Genomic DNA, 15130 nt, shown 5'->3' on the forward strand with positions numbered 1-15130 from the left:
ATATCTCCTTATCCTCGACATCCATTGTATCCTGTATTGGTGGCTCTTTCGGTATTTGTACCTTTTCTTTACCACTTGGTTTTGGTAGTGGTGGAGCATTAGGAGGTACGGAAATAGGAGTGGCATCTGACTGTGTTTTTTGGACGGGCTTTTGTGAACGCAATAAATACAGTGCAATCGGAGTAAATGACTCTTTTGGTGGTACAGTCATCTCAGTTTGTGTACTGATGGTGCACTTTGCAGAAACCTTCTGGGCATATGAAGGCTTCCCCCTATTTATTGGTTGAATGTGTTTTCTGGCCTCATGATATGTTCAGCTGTTTTTATTTTTTAAAGGTAATTGTGCAGTCAGATATGAAGTTTTCTAAGCAGTGCTGACAGGAGGCCAGAGTAAGTCATGGAGTCTTCTCAATGATATGAAGGAATTTTGTGAGCAGGGATAAGGTCAGGCCACACCTTCAGTACTGTGTACAGGTCTGGAAGCCACATTTTAGGAATGTATTATTTTATAATCTTGAAACTCTGATTGTGGATATTTAATTTTTATGCAATATGAGACATTGCCATTTTGAGTTGCAAGTTATTGTGATGCAATGTGAGATAGTTATAGATCAACTGAAAGCTTGCACCACTAACTGTTAAAAGATGACTTTCAGCATTAGAGATTCATTCTCAAAACGAATTCAAAGAAAATTTGGGAATTTGTGAATAGAAACTGAGAATATGGAGGACAGGGCACATTTAAAGTTATTGCAAAACAAAAGTTATACAATAACTTTTATTAGATATTAATTCAATTATATCTTCCTACTTTTACTTTTTTGTTATAATTCTGGACAGCCTCTGATATTGTAAAACAGTTCTCTTTTATAAATAAATTTCTGTTACATTTATTTTTCATTCACCTTTTAAGAATTAAATGATTTTTTAATTTTTTGTGATTAACAGAAATGAAAAGTAAATACAGTTGTCTCCTTATGAATGAATTACTAAGATTATAACTGTATAGAACACTTAATAAAAATCTATAGTTTTATATCCTCTAAACTAAGTTATTTCTGTTTAATTTCAACTGTATAATATTTATTCCTCTCTTTATAGATTATATGTAGTTTTAATGCAGTAATTTAGCTTTACAGTCCAGTTGAAGTCTGAAAATTGAATATTTTTAACAGCCAGAAGTATGTAATTGGGGGTGGGGGGGGGGCTAATATAGAAAACAAATATATAAAGGAAACAATTTTAAAATATACCCAGGGACAGAGGTTATTATTAAAAAAAAAAAACCTAAAAATTAAAATGTTGTTATGTTGTTGTTTGTTATTTGGATTTTTAGGAGCATTAGCAACCAAGGCCATATTGCTCCGGGATATGTGGTGGTCATTCCTTGACCTTTCCGCATCCTCAGTATTTGGTGGTGACGGGCTCGAACCCCGGTCTAATGAAGAAGCGTGTACTATGCACTGCTGCTCCTTCCCACCTGGCTACGGAGGCACCTTAAAATGTTGTTAAATTGATGTAAGTGTGAATTTTACTATTCGTTTAGTACAGTTTTGACATTCACACTGCATTCTTCTCAAATTCCAACAAAATCAGAGGTTTGTTTGAATTGGAGAAGTACACATCTATACAAAAATCACATCAGAGTATTAGTTGTTTTGTATACACCAATGCTGCAAGTACTCATGTAAAATAGGCTTAAATATTTGCTGAGAATGTCATAAGTTGTTGTTGTTGTTATTTAGCTTAATGACACAAGGGCTACTGAGGCCAAACTGTGTCTGCTCTAGTTTACTTAGTCGAAATATACCGCTGTAGATGTTAAATTAAATACTTCTATATAGGCCAATACATTTTATGTTTGCTTCATTTCCCAGGATATGAGTTAAATCATGTGAGAGGTTCAACCTAGAGACTGACTGAAAAGTGTTTGACCATATGGTTGTATATAAGGGACAATCAAAGAGGAAATGCCTAACAGTAAGTTGACTATCACAGGATGAACACTGGGGTGGATCTTCTCCCAGTAGCAGGAACAGATGGGTATGATGAGTGTGTCCAATTCTCAATCTTGCCAGTACCACTTCTCGTCTGTTTTGTCGAAAGCTTGAGAGCCACAGCTTTGGTTCTTGCTTTATCTGGTAAAGTTTATTGTTGGTGTTACTTTTCCAGATCTGTGACCAGTTGTTGCAACTTGCTTTGCGAATAACAGGCTTATAATCAGTGAAAGGAACCTGAGGGTGTTCTGGGACAGCTGGTTGAGGATGTTTAGCTGCGAGGTCCGCACTTTCATTTCCCGGAATACCAGAATGGCCAGGAATCCAGCAAAAACTGATTGATTGATTGGAAAATAGCTGAGGATGAATGTGTTTCAAGGTAGGATGAGAAGATGAGAAATTCGTCTTTATGGCAGAAACAGCACTGAGCGAGTCAGTGTAAATTATGGCAGGTGAGATGGAAAGTTCAATAATTTTACTAAGTGCTAATTTGATAGCATATAATTCGGCTGTGAAGACGCTGCAGGCGTCTTCACAGCCGAATTATATGCTATCAAATTAGCCTAATGGTAGTGAGGCAGTAACCGTTAGAGAAGGAAAAACGGCAGCAGCACCAACCGTACTGGTGTTTTGGATCTGTCAGTATAGACTTTACAGGCATGTGAGTTCAGAGTAGTGTGAGCTAAGTGCAACTGCCTGATATTAAAGGAAGGTACAGTATTCTTTCCCCACTCCAGAAAAAAATGTATCATGGGAGGGAGAAACGTATGTCCAAGGTGGACATACGTTTCTCCCTCCATGGACAACGTATGTCCATGGAGGGAGAAACATATGTGCAGTTGTGTCCTGAAAAATATTACTTAAATTGATATGCCAACTCTGTGAAAGCTCTTTAATCCTGGGTGAAGCAGGTCTGTTTTCATTTGGCTTGCTGTCATATAACAAATCCCACTGAACATTATAAAGATATTCCCAACTGGGGTGAGATGGAAGGCTCTGGATCTTAGCAGCATAGTGGAGCAGTAATGATTTCCTATTGAGATGTAATGGAGGATCATGTGCTTCGATATAAACACTCTAGATTGGAGAAGTCCTAAAAGCTCCCAATGCAGTCCTGAGAGCACTGTACTGGATAATATTTAGACGTTGTAAAGTAGTGCTCCTGGCAGAGTCATATACCAGACAACAATTATCTAGCCGTGAACGGATTAAAGTTCTATAAAGATGCAGTAGAGTATATCGATCAGTGCCCCATGACATAGCCGAGTTGTTGTTGTTTATGGGGTTTTAAGTGCAATGGCTACTTAGGCCATATTGCACTTAGAAAAGTGGTTCATACTGCCTGTTTGTTTCATGTAGAAGCAATTAGAAACGGCTATACATTCCTATTTGTTTTAGGAAGGAGAAGAATTCTGCGATGTTTGATTTTTCGCCTATGATATGGCTAAGTGACAATGGTACCTTTAAGCTTGCTAGAGAACTGAATGACATTAGTCGAGCATTATGATACAGAGTACATTCTAGAAGTATGTGTTTCACTGTAAGTGGTGTATGACAATGATTACACTCAGGAGGGTCATTCCCTGAGAGGAGGAACAAATGAGTTAAATGAGTATGACCGATTCTGGCTCTGGTTAGGATTACTTCTTCTGACATAGCCGAGACTGATCGCAGTATATTCAGATGCTTTACACATGTATTTCTTAAATGAGAGATGTGAGCTTGGAAGTTCAGCTTGATATCTAATATCACTCCAAGGAATTTAACAGTACTTACAAGTGGGATTGGAATATTGTTTATTTGTACTTCCGGATTAGGATGGAGAGCTCATTTCTTGCAAAAGTGGGTGAGAATGCATTTCTTTTCTGATAGTCTGTAGCCATTCCGTGAAGTCCACGATTGTATTTTGGTAATGGCAAGTTGGCTGCCGTTCAATGGTGTTCATACTTTGAAACTGACAAGAAATTGTAAGGTCATCTGCATACATGGAAGTTTCAACAGTTTTTGGGATATCTCGTGTTATGCTGCTAACTCGGATTGAAAATAGTGTTGGACTAAGTATCAATCCCTGTGGGAGTCCTCCTTTCTGAATGTGAGATTCAGAGAGTACATTTTTATGTCGGACCTGAAAAGAATGCAATTACAGAAAATTTTGAATTATTTTCGGCAAATGGCCCCTAAACCCCAAGTGGTAAAGGTCCATAATAATCCCATGATGCCATTAGTGTCAAATGCCTTTTCACAATCTAGGTTGACCATGACTAGATGCTGTTTCATGACAAAGACATTGTGGATATGAGATTCGGCTTTGATAAGCACGTCCAGCGTGGATCTATTCTTCCGAAAGCCATACTGATGATGTGGAAGGAGATTTTGTGACTCCAGGATTTAAGTAAGCCTAGTGTGAACCATCCTTTCGAAAATTTTACCGGGCAGCTCGTAAGAGATATCGGCCTATAGTTTTCAACACAGGAATGATCTTTTCCTGGTTTTGGTAAGGCAATAATGAAAGAATGACGCGAAAGAATGCTTCAGCATAACGTAATGAACTCCATCTGGGCCTACAGCACTGTTTGAAGATCTGTTTAACGATTCTTGAAGTTCTATGAATGTAAAGGATTGGTTGTATGGGAAAGAGCGGTGCATGAAAAAGTTGATTTTATATCGTTCTGCACTAGCTTTGATGTTCTGAAATGTGGACCCATAGGAGGCAGAAGCAGAGATTGCAGCAAATGATTCAGCAAGTGCATTAGCAACTTCTTCAGCTGTAAATAGGTCTTTCCCTTTCCAATGAAGTATTGGAGAGGGCATACGAGCGAATTTCCCATTTAGTGACTGTATTCTTTTCCAGATGAGGCATGTGTCGGTGTCTTTTGTGACTGTTGAGGCAAAACGATCCACGAGTCTCGTTTCCTTTCCGTTTAATTTGCCTTGCTTTTGCTTTAAGCCTTTTATAAGCAATGAGGTTATTAGTGATGGGATTCTTACAGAAATTATTCCAAGCTTGGTTTTTTTCCTGTTTGGCAGTGAAGCAATCTGCATTCCACCAGTGATTTTGATGATTGTGATATGTCTTGGATTTTGGAATGTAGGTATTTGCTGCAGTCAGAATCTGATTGGTGATGTAAGTATTTACATCATCAATAGGTTCTTTTTAACGTAAAATCTGTCAAGAATTATTTGAGCAGAATAGCCATCCCAGTTAGCCTTTTTAAACTTCCAAGAGGATCGTTGATCAGGATTTGGTGTTACTCCTGTTTGTAAGGAGCAAATCATTGGAAAGTGATCACTGTTAAAAGGATCGGTTAATACAGACCATGTCATGATTGGAAAGATGGAAGGTGAGCAAACTGACAAGTCAATTTGAGAAGTAGATCCTGTAAGTAGGTGGATGTAGGTAGGAGATCCACAGTTCAATAAATTTAGGTTATTATTATTTATAAATTCCTCAATCAACTTGCCTCTTCTGTCCATTGTAGCTGATCCCCACAATGGATGGTGCCCATTAAAGTCACTGAAAAGACAAATTGGAGTTGGAAGTTGGGCAATGAGGTTGTGAAGTTCTGATAGGGCAAGTGATAAAGATGGTGGAATATAAATCGAAACAATGGTAACTGAAATACCAACTGCAATCCGAGCTGCCACAGCTTCTAGGGTGGTTCTTAATTGGATCGGTCTGGATGGTATGTTAGTATTTACAAGAATGGCTACTCCTCCACGGGCAGGAGACTCGGGGCTTCTATCTCGTCTGTATATCATAAAATTTGAGAATTTCGGCGAAACTTTGGGTGACAAGAATGTTTCCTGTAGGCATATACCTATTGGATTAAACTGAGAGATTAAATCCCTTAAGTCATCAGAATGGCTGCTTAGTCCTCTACAATTCCACTGTATGATGTTAGGCATTATTTTGGTTTGGCTGAAGATGAGTCATCTGACTGTTTTTTGTATTCAGGGCATTTTTTTGGGTCTTTTTTTGGGAATAAGGGGCATCCAGTATCCATAGTGTCATTGGCATGGAGTTCTAGGATAAGTTCTTCTTAATTTTGGTGTATATCCACTTCCATAGTGTTGGTTAGTGGATCAGTTTCCTTAGTCTTTATTAGGTTTCAATCTTTCTGCGTCATTTGAGACTGTCACAGTATCAGTTGGGATACTAATTGGGGTGTTGGTGGCATTGCTGGTTTTAGTTTTAGAATTTTCTTTTCCAGTAGTTGATAAGGTTGCTTTAACCCAATTAATTTTTGAGACATTGGGTGGTATTGACACATCTCTTTGAATTGCAGTTGTATTTGAACTTCGGGTTCGAGAGGCATATGATGGACTTGGCATGGTCAACATTATTTGTCTGTGTGCCTCAGGATATGTGACTTTATGTTCTACTTTGTATTTTTGGATTGTCCTACCTGTTTTCCTCATCTCACATGATTTAGAAAAGGTGGGGGTAATTGCCTTTGCAGTTGGGGCAAATGGGAATTGCGGCTGGACAATCTGCCTGTGTATGATCTTTTTCTCCACAAATAGGACAGATGGCGTCACCTCTGCATGCCTGCTGTGAATGGCCATATTTCTGGCATTTAAAATAGCGAAGAGGATTCGGGATGTATGGACGAATTCGGCAGATTAAATATCCAGCTTTTACTGAGGATGGCAAATCAGGAGTACTAAAAGTTAAAATGATGGAATGGGTTGGAATGATATTTCCATCTTTTTTTTGTCATAATTCTTTTAGCAGCGATTACCTTTTGATGGCTAAGTTCTTGGACTAATTCCTCCTCAGACACTGTAATTAAGTCTCATTCTGTGATGACTACTTTAGATGAATTTAAGGTATTGTGAGGTACAGACACTGGCAATCCACCAAATGTAGTGGTCTTTAATAGCCGCTCAGAAAGTTTGGATGGGGCTGTTTTAACCAGGAGATCTCCTGATTGTAGTTGCTTCACTATTTTTGGTGATCCTGCAATAGATTGTAGATGTCTTTGAATCATAAATGGTGATAACTTGCCCACAGACTGCATGGACAGAGAGTGTATCACCAGAAAATTAGGGATGTCTGGACACTGTGCTTCAGTTTGAAGCCTTTTTGGTTGATTAGTATTTTCATGACAGGATTCTTGTCTTGAGCTTGAAGGCTCTAAGGGTGGAAAATTGTTTGAATCCATGATAGCTCCTTTTGGCCCTGGGGGGGGATTTATCTCTACCACCCAGGTTACTGGCCCCGCCATGGGGAGGCAGGAGCAGTGCCACGAGGTGACCAAGCGGATGAGTTAGTTAGTTAGTACTAATAGAAAAAACAGAAAGGTGATTTTCCTTTCTCGGCTTCTGCCTATTTCTTGTAGTGCGAGAGAGCTACTATGCTATAGAAATCAAGAAAAACGGTGTTTTAAACTAAAAAATAGAAACTGTTCACTTAAATGTTCTCTGTAGAAAATGCTTTGGAAAACGCACTATAATCGCTTGGCCACGGAACGCTTGGCACCCGGGGCCAATGTCATAAGTTTATAATAAAATGAACACCGTGGTTTGGAAACAAGTTTTAGAGGGTCACAGATGTCTAATATTAATTTATTTTTGGTTTTAATTTTATATCTTATGTGTTCTTGTTTCAGTTTGAAGTACAACCCCAGGGACTCACATCTGGTATGGCCTTGGCACATTCAGGTTCCTGAGGTGGATATCATCATTCTTCTCTTTCTTGGTGATTCCCTTCTTCTTCTTCTGACTCTTGTTCTCCTCTCTCTCTCTCTCTCTCTCTCTCTCTCTCTCTCTCTCTCTCTCTCTCTCTCTCTCTCTCTCTCTCTCTCTCTCTCTCTTTCTCAGTGTAATTCAGAAAATTTTCTTTGGCTGGTGCAGCAAAAGCCTCAGGCTTCCTTGCACCTTATGGCTAATAATAATAATAATAATAATAAATAATAGATTATAATTTTCTGGTGGATAATGTAATTCAGATTAGTAGTATTTGGTTCATGATAAGACTTGTTTCACTGCTATTAATGGACTCTATATTCTGCACAAATGATCATGTAAGTGAAATTCTTATTCCAGTCTTTCTGCCAGTATCCCCATATTATTATTCAGCTAGCATAGGTATGAGAACTGGTAGTTTCTATCGGGATTCTGATGTGATGCTAAATTTACAAACACATTGGCACTTCAGTTCTGCATGCACCCACCCTTATTGTCCAAAATACTAAAAAATAAAATTGTTAACCTTTATTATTATATCATCCAAGATTTTTGATTACAACTGCAGGTTTATTGTCGATTTTTATTTTTGATGTGATTTGCACATATTATGTGCTTAATTACAAAACTTCAATTAAACATGGGGAAAGGGACAGGAGCAAATCTGCCTCTCAAATTATTTAATTTTTTAAAAAAATTCCTAAATTGTTTTTAAATATTCCTTTTATAAAAAAAAAGCATATAATGAAAAACTTGTGGAATAAAAGTAGTGTTCAGAAGCTACCACAAAAAAGTTATATAAAACTTTTATTTTAGTTTTTAATTTTTCATGATTTTTCAATCATGTTTGATGTTAATTTATAAAAACATAATAATTAAATTAATAGTTAAAATATATATATTATTCCTTCCTACATCCATTGTAACTGTTATGAAAATGAATACATTAAGAAGTGCCAATTTTAATTTACTGACTGCCTTTATTCCAAGCATTTCTACGGTTTTATGAAAATACTTGATATAAAGGTCACATGTAGCACAGTTAATGTGACTTTTAGGGATGCATTAGCTAATTTTATTGTATTTTCTATCTTGAAAACCTAACAGGCAAAAGTTATTAATTATATGGTAACATATTAATTAGGTATACACACCATAATGTGCTGTCGCAATTAAAGTGTATTCTTGTAAGGTGCATACTACAAATTTTTCTGATGAAATATGTACTTTGTTAAATTTTTTGTTTGTATATATATTATTCCCCATATCATATATACTCCTAAATATGACATTCTAAATGTTGCAATCTTTAATATATTTAAATAAAAAATGTTTTTCCTACCTTCAGAATTGACTAAAAACTCGGGTAAATAAAAAAATTCTGGAATAAGCTCTTTAACATCACTTGTGGATTCTCCACTGGATAAACACCAAGATGTTTTTACAGAGTGAAAGGTGCGATCAGGAATATCAAAGTTGTTGTCTGTAAGAGCAATTGTAAGAAAAAAATAAATAAATGATTTTTTATTTATTATATATCATTTTATTCATCTGAAGAACAAAATATTGTTTAGAAATAGAAATTATCGCTTTAACTATATTTTTGGAAATTCATGCCCCAACATGTTCAAAGTGTCGGCATTTATCAATGTGTTGCAGACGGATTGTCAAGTTGAAAAAAAAAAAAAAAAAAAAAAAAAAAAAAAAAACGCATTCTCTGACAAAAAAATTTATGTCCAGCCACTTGAAATGCTGTCTTTGAAATAACCCCAGAGAGAAAATCACATGGATTTAAATCAAATGACAAAGGAGTGCATACCAGTCCTCTGCCTTACATCTCAGGGTAGCAGTAAGGAATCACCCTGTTGTCAAAAATTTCATCTAGACACTCCAGGACAAATCCTGAAGTATGGGACTTCATCTGTTCTGTGGAAATCAGCAGTCATCCAAGTGAATGCCATATCACACACAAAAAAAAAAAGGCATAAAATTTTCCTGAATGACACTGAGATAATGTCACTTGTGATGCTTCCATAAACAAGCACTAGCCTGACAAGGATATATGCAGAGCATGCCCACAATCAATTCTAAATGGGAATGCATTCAGATGAAGGTATATCAGGCTTAATGTCCAAGTTTGTAGATGATACAAAGGTTGGCAGGGTTGTTAATGACAGTAATGACAGTACATTACTGCAACAGGATCTAGAAAATCTGGGCAGATGGACTGAGAACTGGCAACTGAAGTTTAACATTGACAAATGCAAAGTACTGCATGTGGGTATAAGCAATCCAACAAAAATGTATCGACTGTGCAGTACTACACTCAAGGTGATACAGAATGAAAAAGACCTGGGAGTAATTGTGCAGTCAGATATGAAGTTTTCTGAGCAATGCAGACAGGCTGCCAGAGCAGGTCACAGGATGTTGTCAATAATATACAGAAATTCTGCAAGTAGGGATAAGGAAGTGATTATCCCTTTGTATAAGGCAATGGTCAGGCTGCACCTTGAGTACTGAATACAGGGCTAGAGGCCTCATTTTAAGATGGACGTAGAATTGATAGAATGAGTACAGAGTCTTTTTCTTAATGAAATAAAAAAATCTGTGTAACAGGTTGACCCCAAATGTGTGGCTTCAAAATTCACAAGCTTCACTGTTTTATCGACTGTTTCTGCAGTGAAATTCATTGTTTATTCATTAAAGTGAAATTCATTAAAGTGAAATTCAGCAAAATTCATTGTTTATGAATTAAAATAAACAATACGAAATAAATTATTCATCTAATTTCTCTTGGGCATTTTGGGGGTCTCCCATCAGTGCCATCTGTTGGTGAGTAATAGCATTACATGAAAAATATCAATACTGAATCGCGAGTTTTCATACTAAAAACAAAAAACTGCAAAACAACAAAGTAAAAGTAATTTTTGTGTTTAAAAACAATTGGTGGCTTATAACAATAATTTAGCATTAGCATTAGTAGAGGCATATGATGCAAGAAAGCAAGCTTATGCAGCATCAGCAAAAAAAAAAAAAAAAAAAAAAAAACCCTTCCACTTCACCCCTCCGTTCGTTCGAAATACCTGCACAGCTGAGCCTTAAATTTATTTAGGCTATCAACTTCCACAACAAGGGATGGAAGTCTGTTCCACCAACCACCTACCCGCTGGCTAAAGGCAAATTTCCGCACATCTATCCTATATCTGTCTTTCCTCAATTTGAATTTATGCCCTCTCATGTGATTATTCTGAGCAAGAGGAAGAATCCCATTAGCACTGAGCATGCTCAAACCATTCAAGGCTTTATACACCACTATCAGATCACCTTGCTGGTGCCAAGTCTCCAGACACTGTAATTTGCAAAACTTAAGTCTTTCTTCATAAGAGCAACTCTTTGTTTCATTCACTAATCTTGTTGCCCTTCTCTGTACTCATTCCAGCAACTCTACATCCTTCTTGAAATGAGGCATCTAGACCTGTATGCAGTACTCAAGGTGTGGCCTGACCATTGCCTTATACAAGGGAATAATCACCTCCTTATCCCTGCTAGAAAAATTCCTGTATATCATTGACAAGACACCATGAGCTACTCTTGCAGCCCGTCTGCACTGTTCAGAGAACTTCATATCTGCCTGCACAGGTCCTTTTTATTCTCTACCACTGTCGTGTAGTAAAACAGAGTTGATACGTTCGTTGCTCTGGGGTTGCTGTTTCCCATATGTACTTTACATTTGTCAATGTTAAACTTCATTTGCCAACTCTCAGCCCATCTGCTCAACCTTTCCAGATCCTGTTGCAGCAGTATAGCATCAGTAGTGTCCTTAACAACCCTGCCAACCTTTGTATTGTCTGCAAACTTGGACATTAAGCTTGATATACCATCATCAATATTATTTATAAATACAGAAAACGATAATGGATTACTGATATCTGAGAGGACAACATTTCAAATCCCAAAATTAGGTTCTAATATCTTTTATTATATACTTTTTAACACCTATCTATATTTAATTTTTAGGATTTTGTGTACTGTATTTATGTTTATTTTATAAATAAACTATTTTAATTTTTATATTCTGATGTTTATTTATTGATTCGATTAAAGGGGCATTAAAATTTGTACAGCCACCCCCCGGCTAACATAATACTCAACTTATGGAAACTCGACTTTACGTCAATTTTTGCCAGCCAGTGCAAACTTAAAAAAAATCTTGGAAACATATTTTGCACCCCATAGGAATAAATGGAGGTATCGTAATGTGAACCCAATAACACATTGTTTCTTTTTTTTTTGATAATTCGTTCCAAGACCTTGAAAGTTTTCCCTATATAACTAAGCTATTTATCTCTCTAAAAGGTCATTTTCATAATGGACATTGTGCTACACTTTCATTGTTATCATATTTTCCATTATAAGAATCAATTTTGAATGCCTTTGTGATATTTTTCTAAAACACATTTTTGGAGGTCACTACCATAAAATTCCCCAAATAAAAACAATTTGCACTTTCTGGTTTATTGGGCTTTTCTATTAGTGCAATCTATTATAAATGGGTAGTAAACTTGATGTTATTGCACATGTGATAATACAGAGAATTCTGTGGGTTTTTACATTGCAGTATTACTGTAAAATGAGTTCCTTTTCACTGAAATCTTCACTCATAAATCACATAAATAAATTTTCAGAATCTTCTCTTCATTCCTATTTACTTATTACAATGGTGAAGGAAAAACAACCAATGGAAAGTGCAAGTGCTGGCAGTGCTAGGAAATGAAACAAAATTGATTTAGAAATGAAGATGATTAATTAAGAATTATGAAGTAGGACAAAGTTTGTCATCTATTTCATGAAATTACGTCTTGCTGCATCAACAGTGAATACTATTTTAAGGGACAGTGGGCATATAAAAGAACATGTTACATGATCAATGCATTTAAGATCAGCAATGATCACAAAAGAGCGTTCAGGTGCTAAATCGAAGATATGGATGGAAAACCAGATTCAGAAGCAAGTGCCCCTGAATCTAATGGCCGTTCAAGCAAAAGCAAGAAGTATTCACGATGATATTAAGAATAAGTATGGCGAAACCCAAGCCAAGTTTGTGGCAAGCAATGGGTGATTTTATAGGTTCAAGCATTGTGCAGGTTCCCAAATAACTTTCCAGCTGCTAAGCACACCACTGCAGAAGTTGAGGGCTGTGGAGATTTAGAGGGGGGGGGGGGGTTTCCAACACATCACAATAAATTTTTCCTGCGCATTAAATAAAATAATTGAATAAATAATTCTATTTACATGTTTTTCAAACATTTCTTTTTTGCTTTAATCAAATTTGCTTCAATGAAAATTGCGAGTGCTGCATAAGCATTTAGGGAAATTCGAACTTATGTAGAGTTCCGCAGAGAGCAACCCTTACTTAAGTCAGGGAGTGGCTGTATTTACTAACACTTTTTAGATAAAGTAAATCTTAATATAAGATTTACAATTATTTCTTTTGCATATGTTCTAATGTCTCATACTAAGGACTTATATCTAAAAATTCTCTGGTCCAATGCTTTCTAGATAACAGTCTGTTACTGTTCATTTACATATATGTGATGTGTTGGAAACCCCCCCCCCCCCAAAGCTCTTTTTATGCGAATTGGGATATCAAAAATAATTATTTTTGCGTGATTTTTATTCACTTTTACAAGACCAACCTAAAGTCTAAGTTAGGAAAAAATCCGTAATTCAAGAAAATTCTGAGAATTTTGTAGAATTGCATTCTCGTTTCAATTAAGAAAATTCTAAAATCCCCGAATTACATAACTGACTGTGCATAAACAAAAAAAAAAGCAAAAAAAAAAACAGCAGTTGTTTGCAGTTTGAATTTGGTTTCTCGTATCAACTTACAAAATTCTTATGAATTTCATTTATTGGGAATTCCCCAAATTACATAACTGACTGCGCATAAAAAAAGCAGTTCTTAGCAGTATGAATTTGGTGTTTGAGTAGACAACACAGTTACCGCATTTTTTAAGTGAAATCAAAATAAAAATCGCGTTATAAAATTAATAATCTTGCCAAGAAATAATAAATGGTAAGCTACATTGTATGTAATTTTCAAACTTTCATTTCATTAACAGAAGATTTTAATCCAGCCCTCACATGATGTTGCCAATAACCAAAAAAATAAGGAAAGCCGTTTCCTTGGATATAAAAATTCAAATTTTAGATCGTCTTCAAACTGGGGAAGGTGCAATGGCTGTGGGTAAGCATTTTGGAGTTGGTGAATCAACTATCAGATCTATAAAGAAAAATGAAGAGGCTATTAGAAAAGTGGTATGTTCTGGTACAAAATCGAGTGCGAAATTGTCATCATACACAAGAGATGTTGTTCTAGAAAAGGCCAAAAAAAGCTTTAGTGATGTGGATAGAAGATAATGTACAAAAAAGAATGCCTGCCACATGACGGAAATTCAATCAAGCAATCAGCATTGAGATTTTATGAACAGATCAAAAACTGCAGCCAGATACTTCATCTCAATCGAGGAAAAAATATAAATTTCATGCAAACAATGGCTGGCTGGCTAAGTTTATTAAAATACATGCTCTTCATAATATAAAAATTAAAGGCGAAACGGCTTCTGCTGATGAAACAGCTGCTAAAGCACTTCCAGAAAAACTTGCTAAAATAATTGAAGATGGAGGTTACACTCGTGAACAAGTTTGGAATATGGATGAAACCGGCCTTTTCTAGAAAAAAATGCCAAACAGAACTTACATATAAAAAATGCAAAAAGCTGTTGGTGGGTTCAAAGCAGCAAAGGATCGCATAACACTCCTATTTTGTTCGAACACTTTAGATCGGACGTTAAAACTACTGCTCATAAATCGATCATTAAGACCACGGTCAATGAAAGGCATATATTTTCAAAAATTGCCAGTTCATTGGATGGCCAACAAAAAAGCTTGGCTGACCATCGATATTTTCCCTGAGTGGTTCCACAAACATTTTGTGCCAGAAGTTAGATGCTATTTGAATGACAAGTATCTCGAATTTAAAGTGCTTTTGATTCTTGATAATACACCTGGTCATCCTACCATAGAACACCCAAATGTGCAATTTTGTTTTCTGCCACCCAATACCACATCATTGCTACAACCTCTAGATCAGGGTATAATTGCGACTTTTAAAACTTATTATGTCAGACGAACATTTCAGTTCGTTTTGAACAAGCTAAATGATGATGAAACACTGTCAGTTATGGATGTGTGGAAAAAATTTTCAATTATGGATTGTATTGATCAGGTTCGATTTTCGTTATCTGAATTGAGACCAGAAACTATGAATGCATGCTGGAATGCTATTTGGCACACATGTATTAAAGAGAATGCTCCTGTTCCCTTCAATCATACTGCAGAATTCCCCAATACAATAAGCTTGGCATGTGAAATTGGCGGAGAAG

General features: G+C 36.3%; 1 protein-coding gene across 2 annotated transcripts in view; it reads right to left on the minus strand.

The window, feature by feature from the left end:
- The window catches only part of LOC150084630 (lysosomal-trafficking regulator-like), an 813382-nt gene that overhangs the window by 277375 nt on the left and 520877 nt on the right, over positions 1-15130 (minus strand). For both annotated transcript variants that reach the window (XM_090375369.1, XM_090375368.1), the window contains exon 17: positions 9028-9168. In XM_090375369.1, the coding sequence (XP_090231495.1) occupies positions 9028-9168 (141 nt within the window). The remainder of the gene's footprint in view (positions 1-9027; positions 9169-15130) is intronic.

Source organism: Mastigoproctus giganteus, chromosome 6 (genome assembly GCF_048544385.1).
Source record: "Mastigoproctus giganteus isolate SK-2022 chromosome 6, ASM4854438v1, whole genome shotgun sequence".
Lineage (NCBI taxonomy): Eukaryota > Metazoa > Arthropoda > Arachnida > Uropygi > Thelyphonidae > Mastigoproctus > Mastigoproctus giganteus.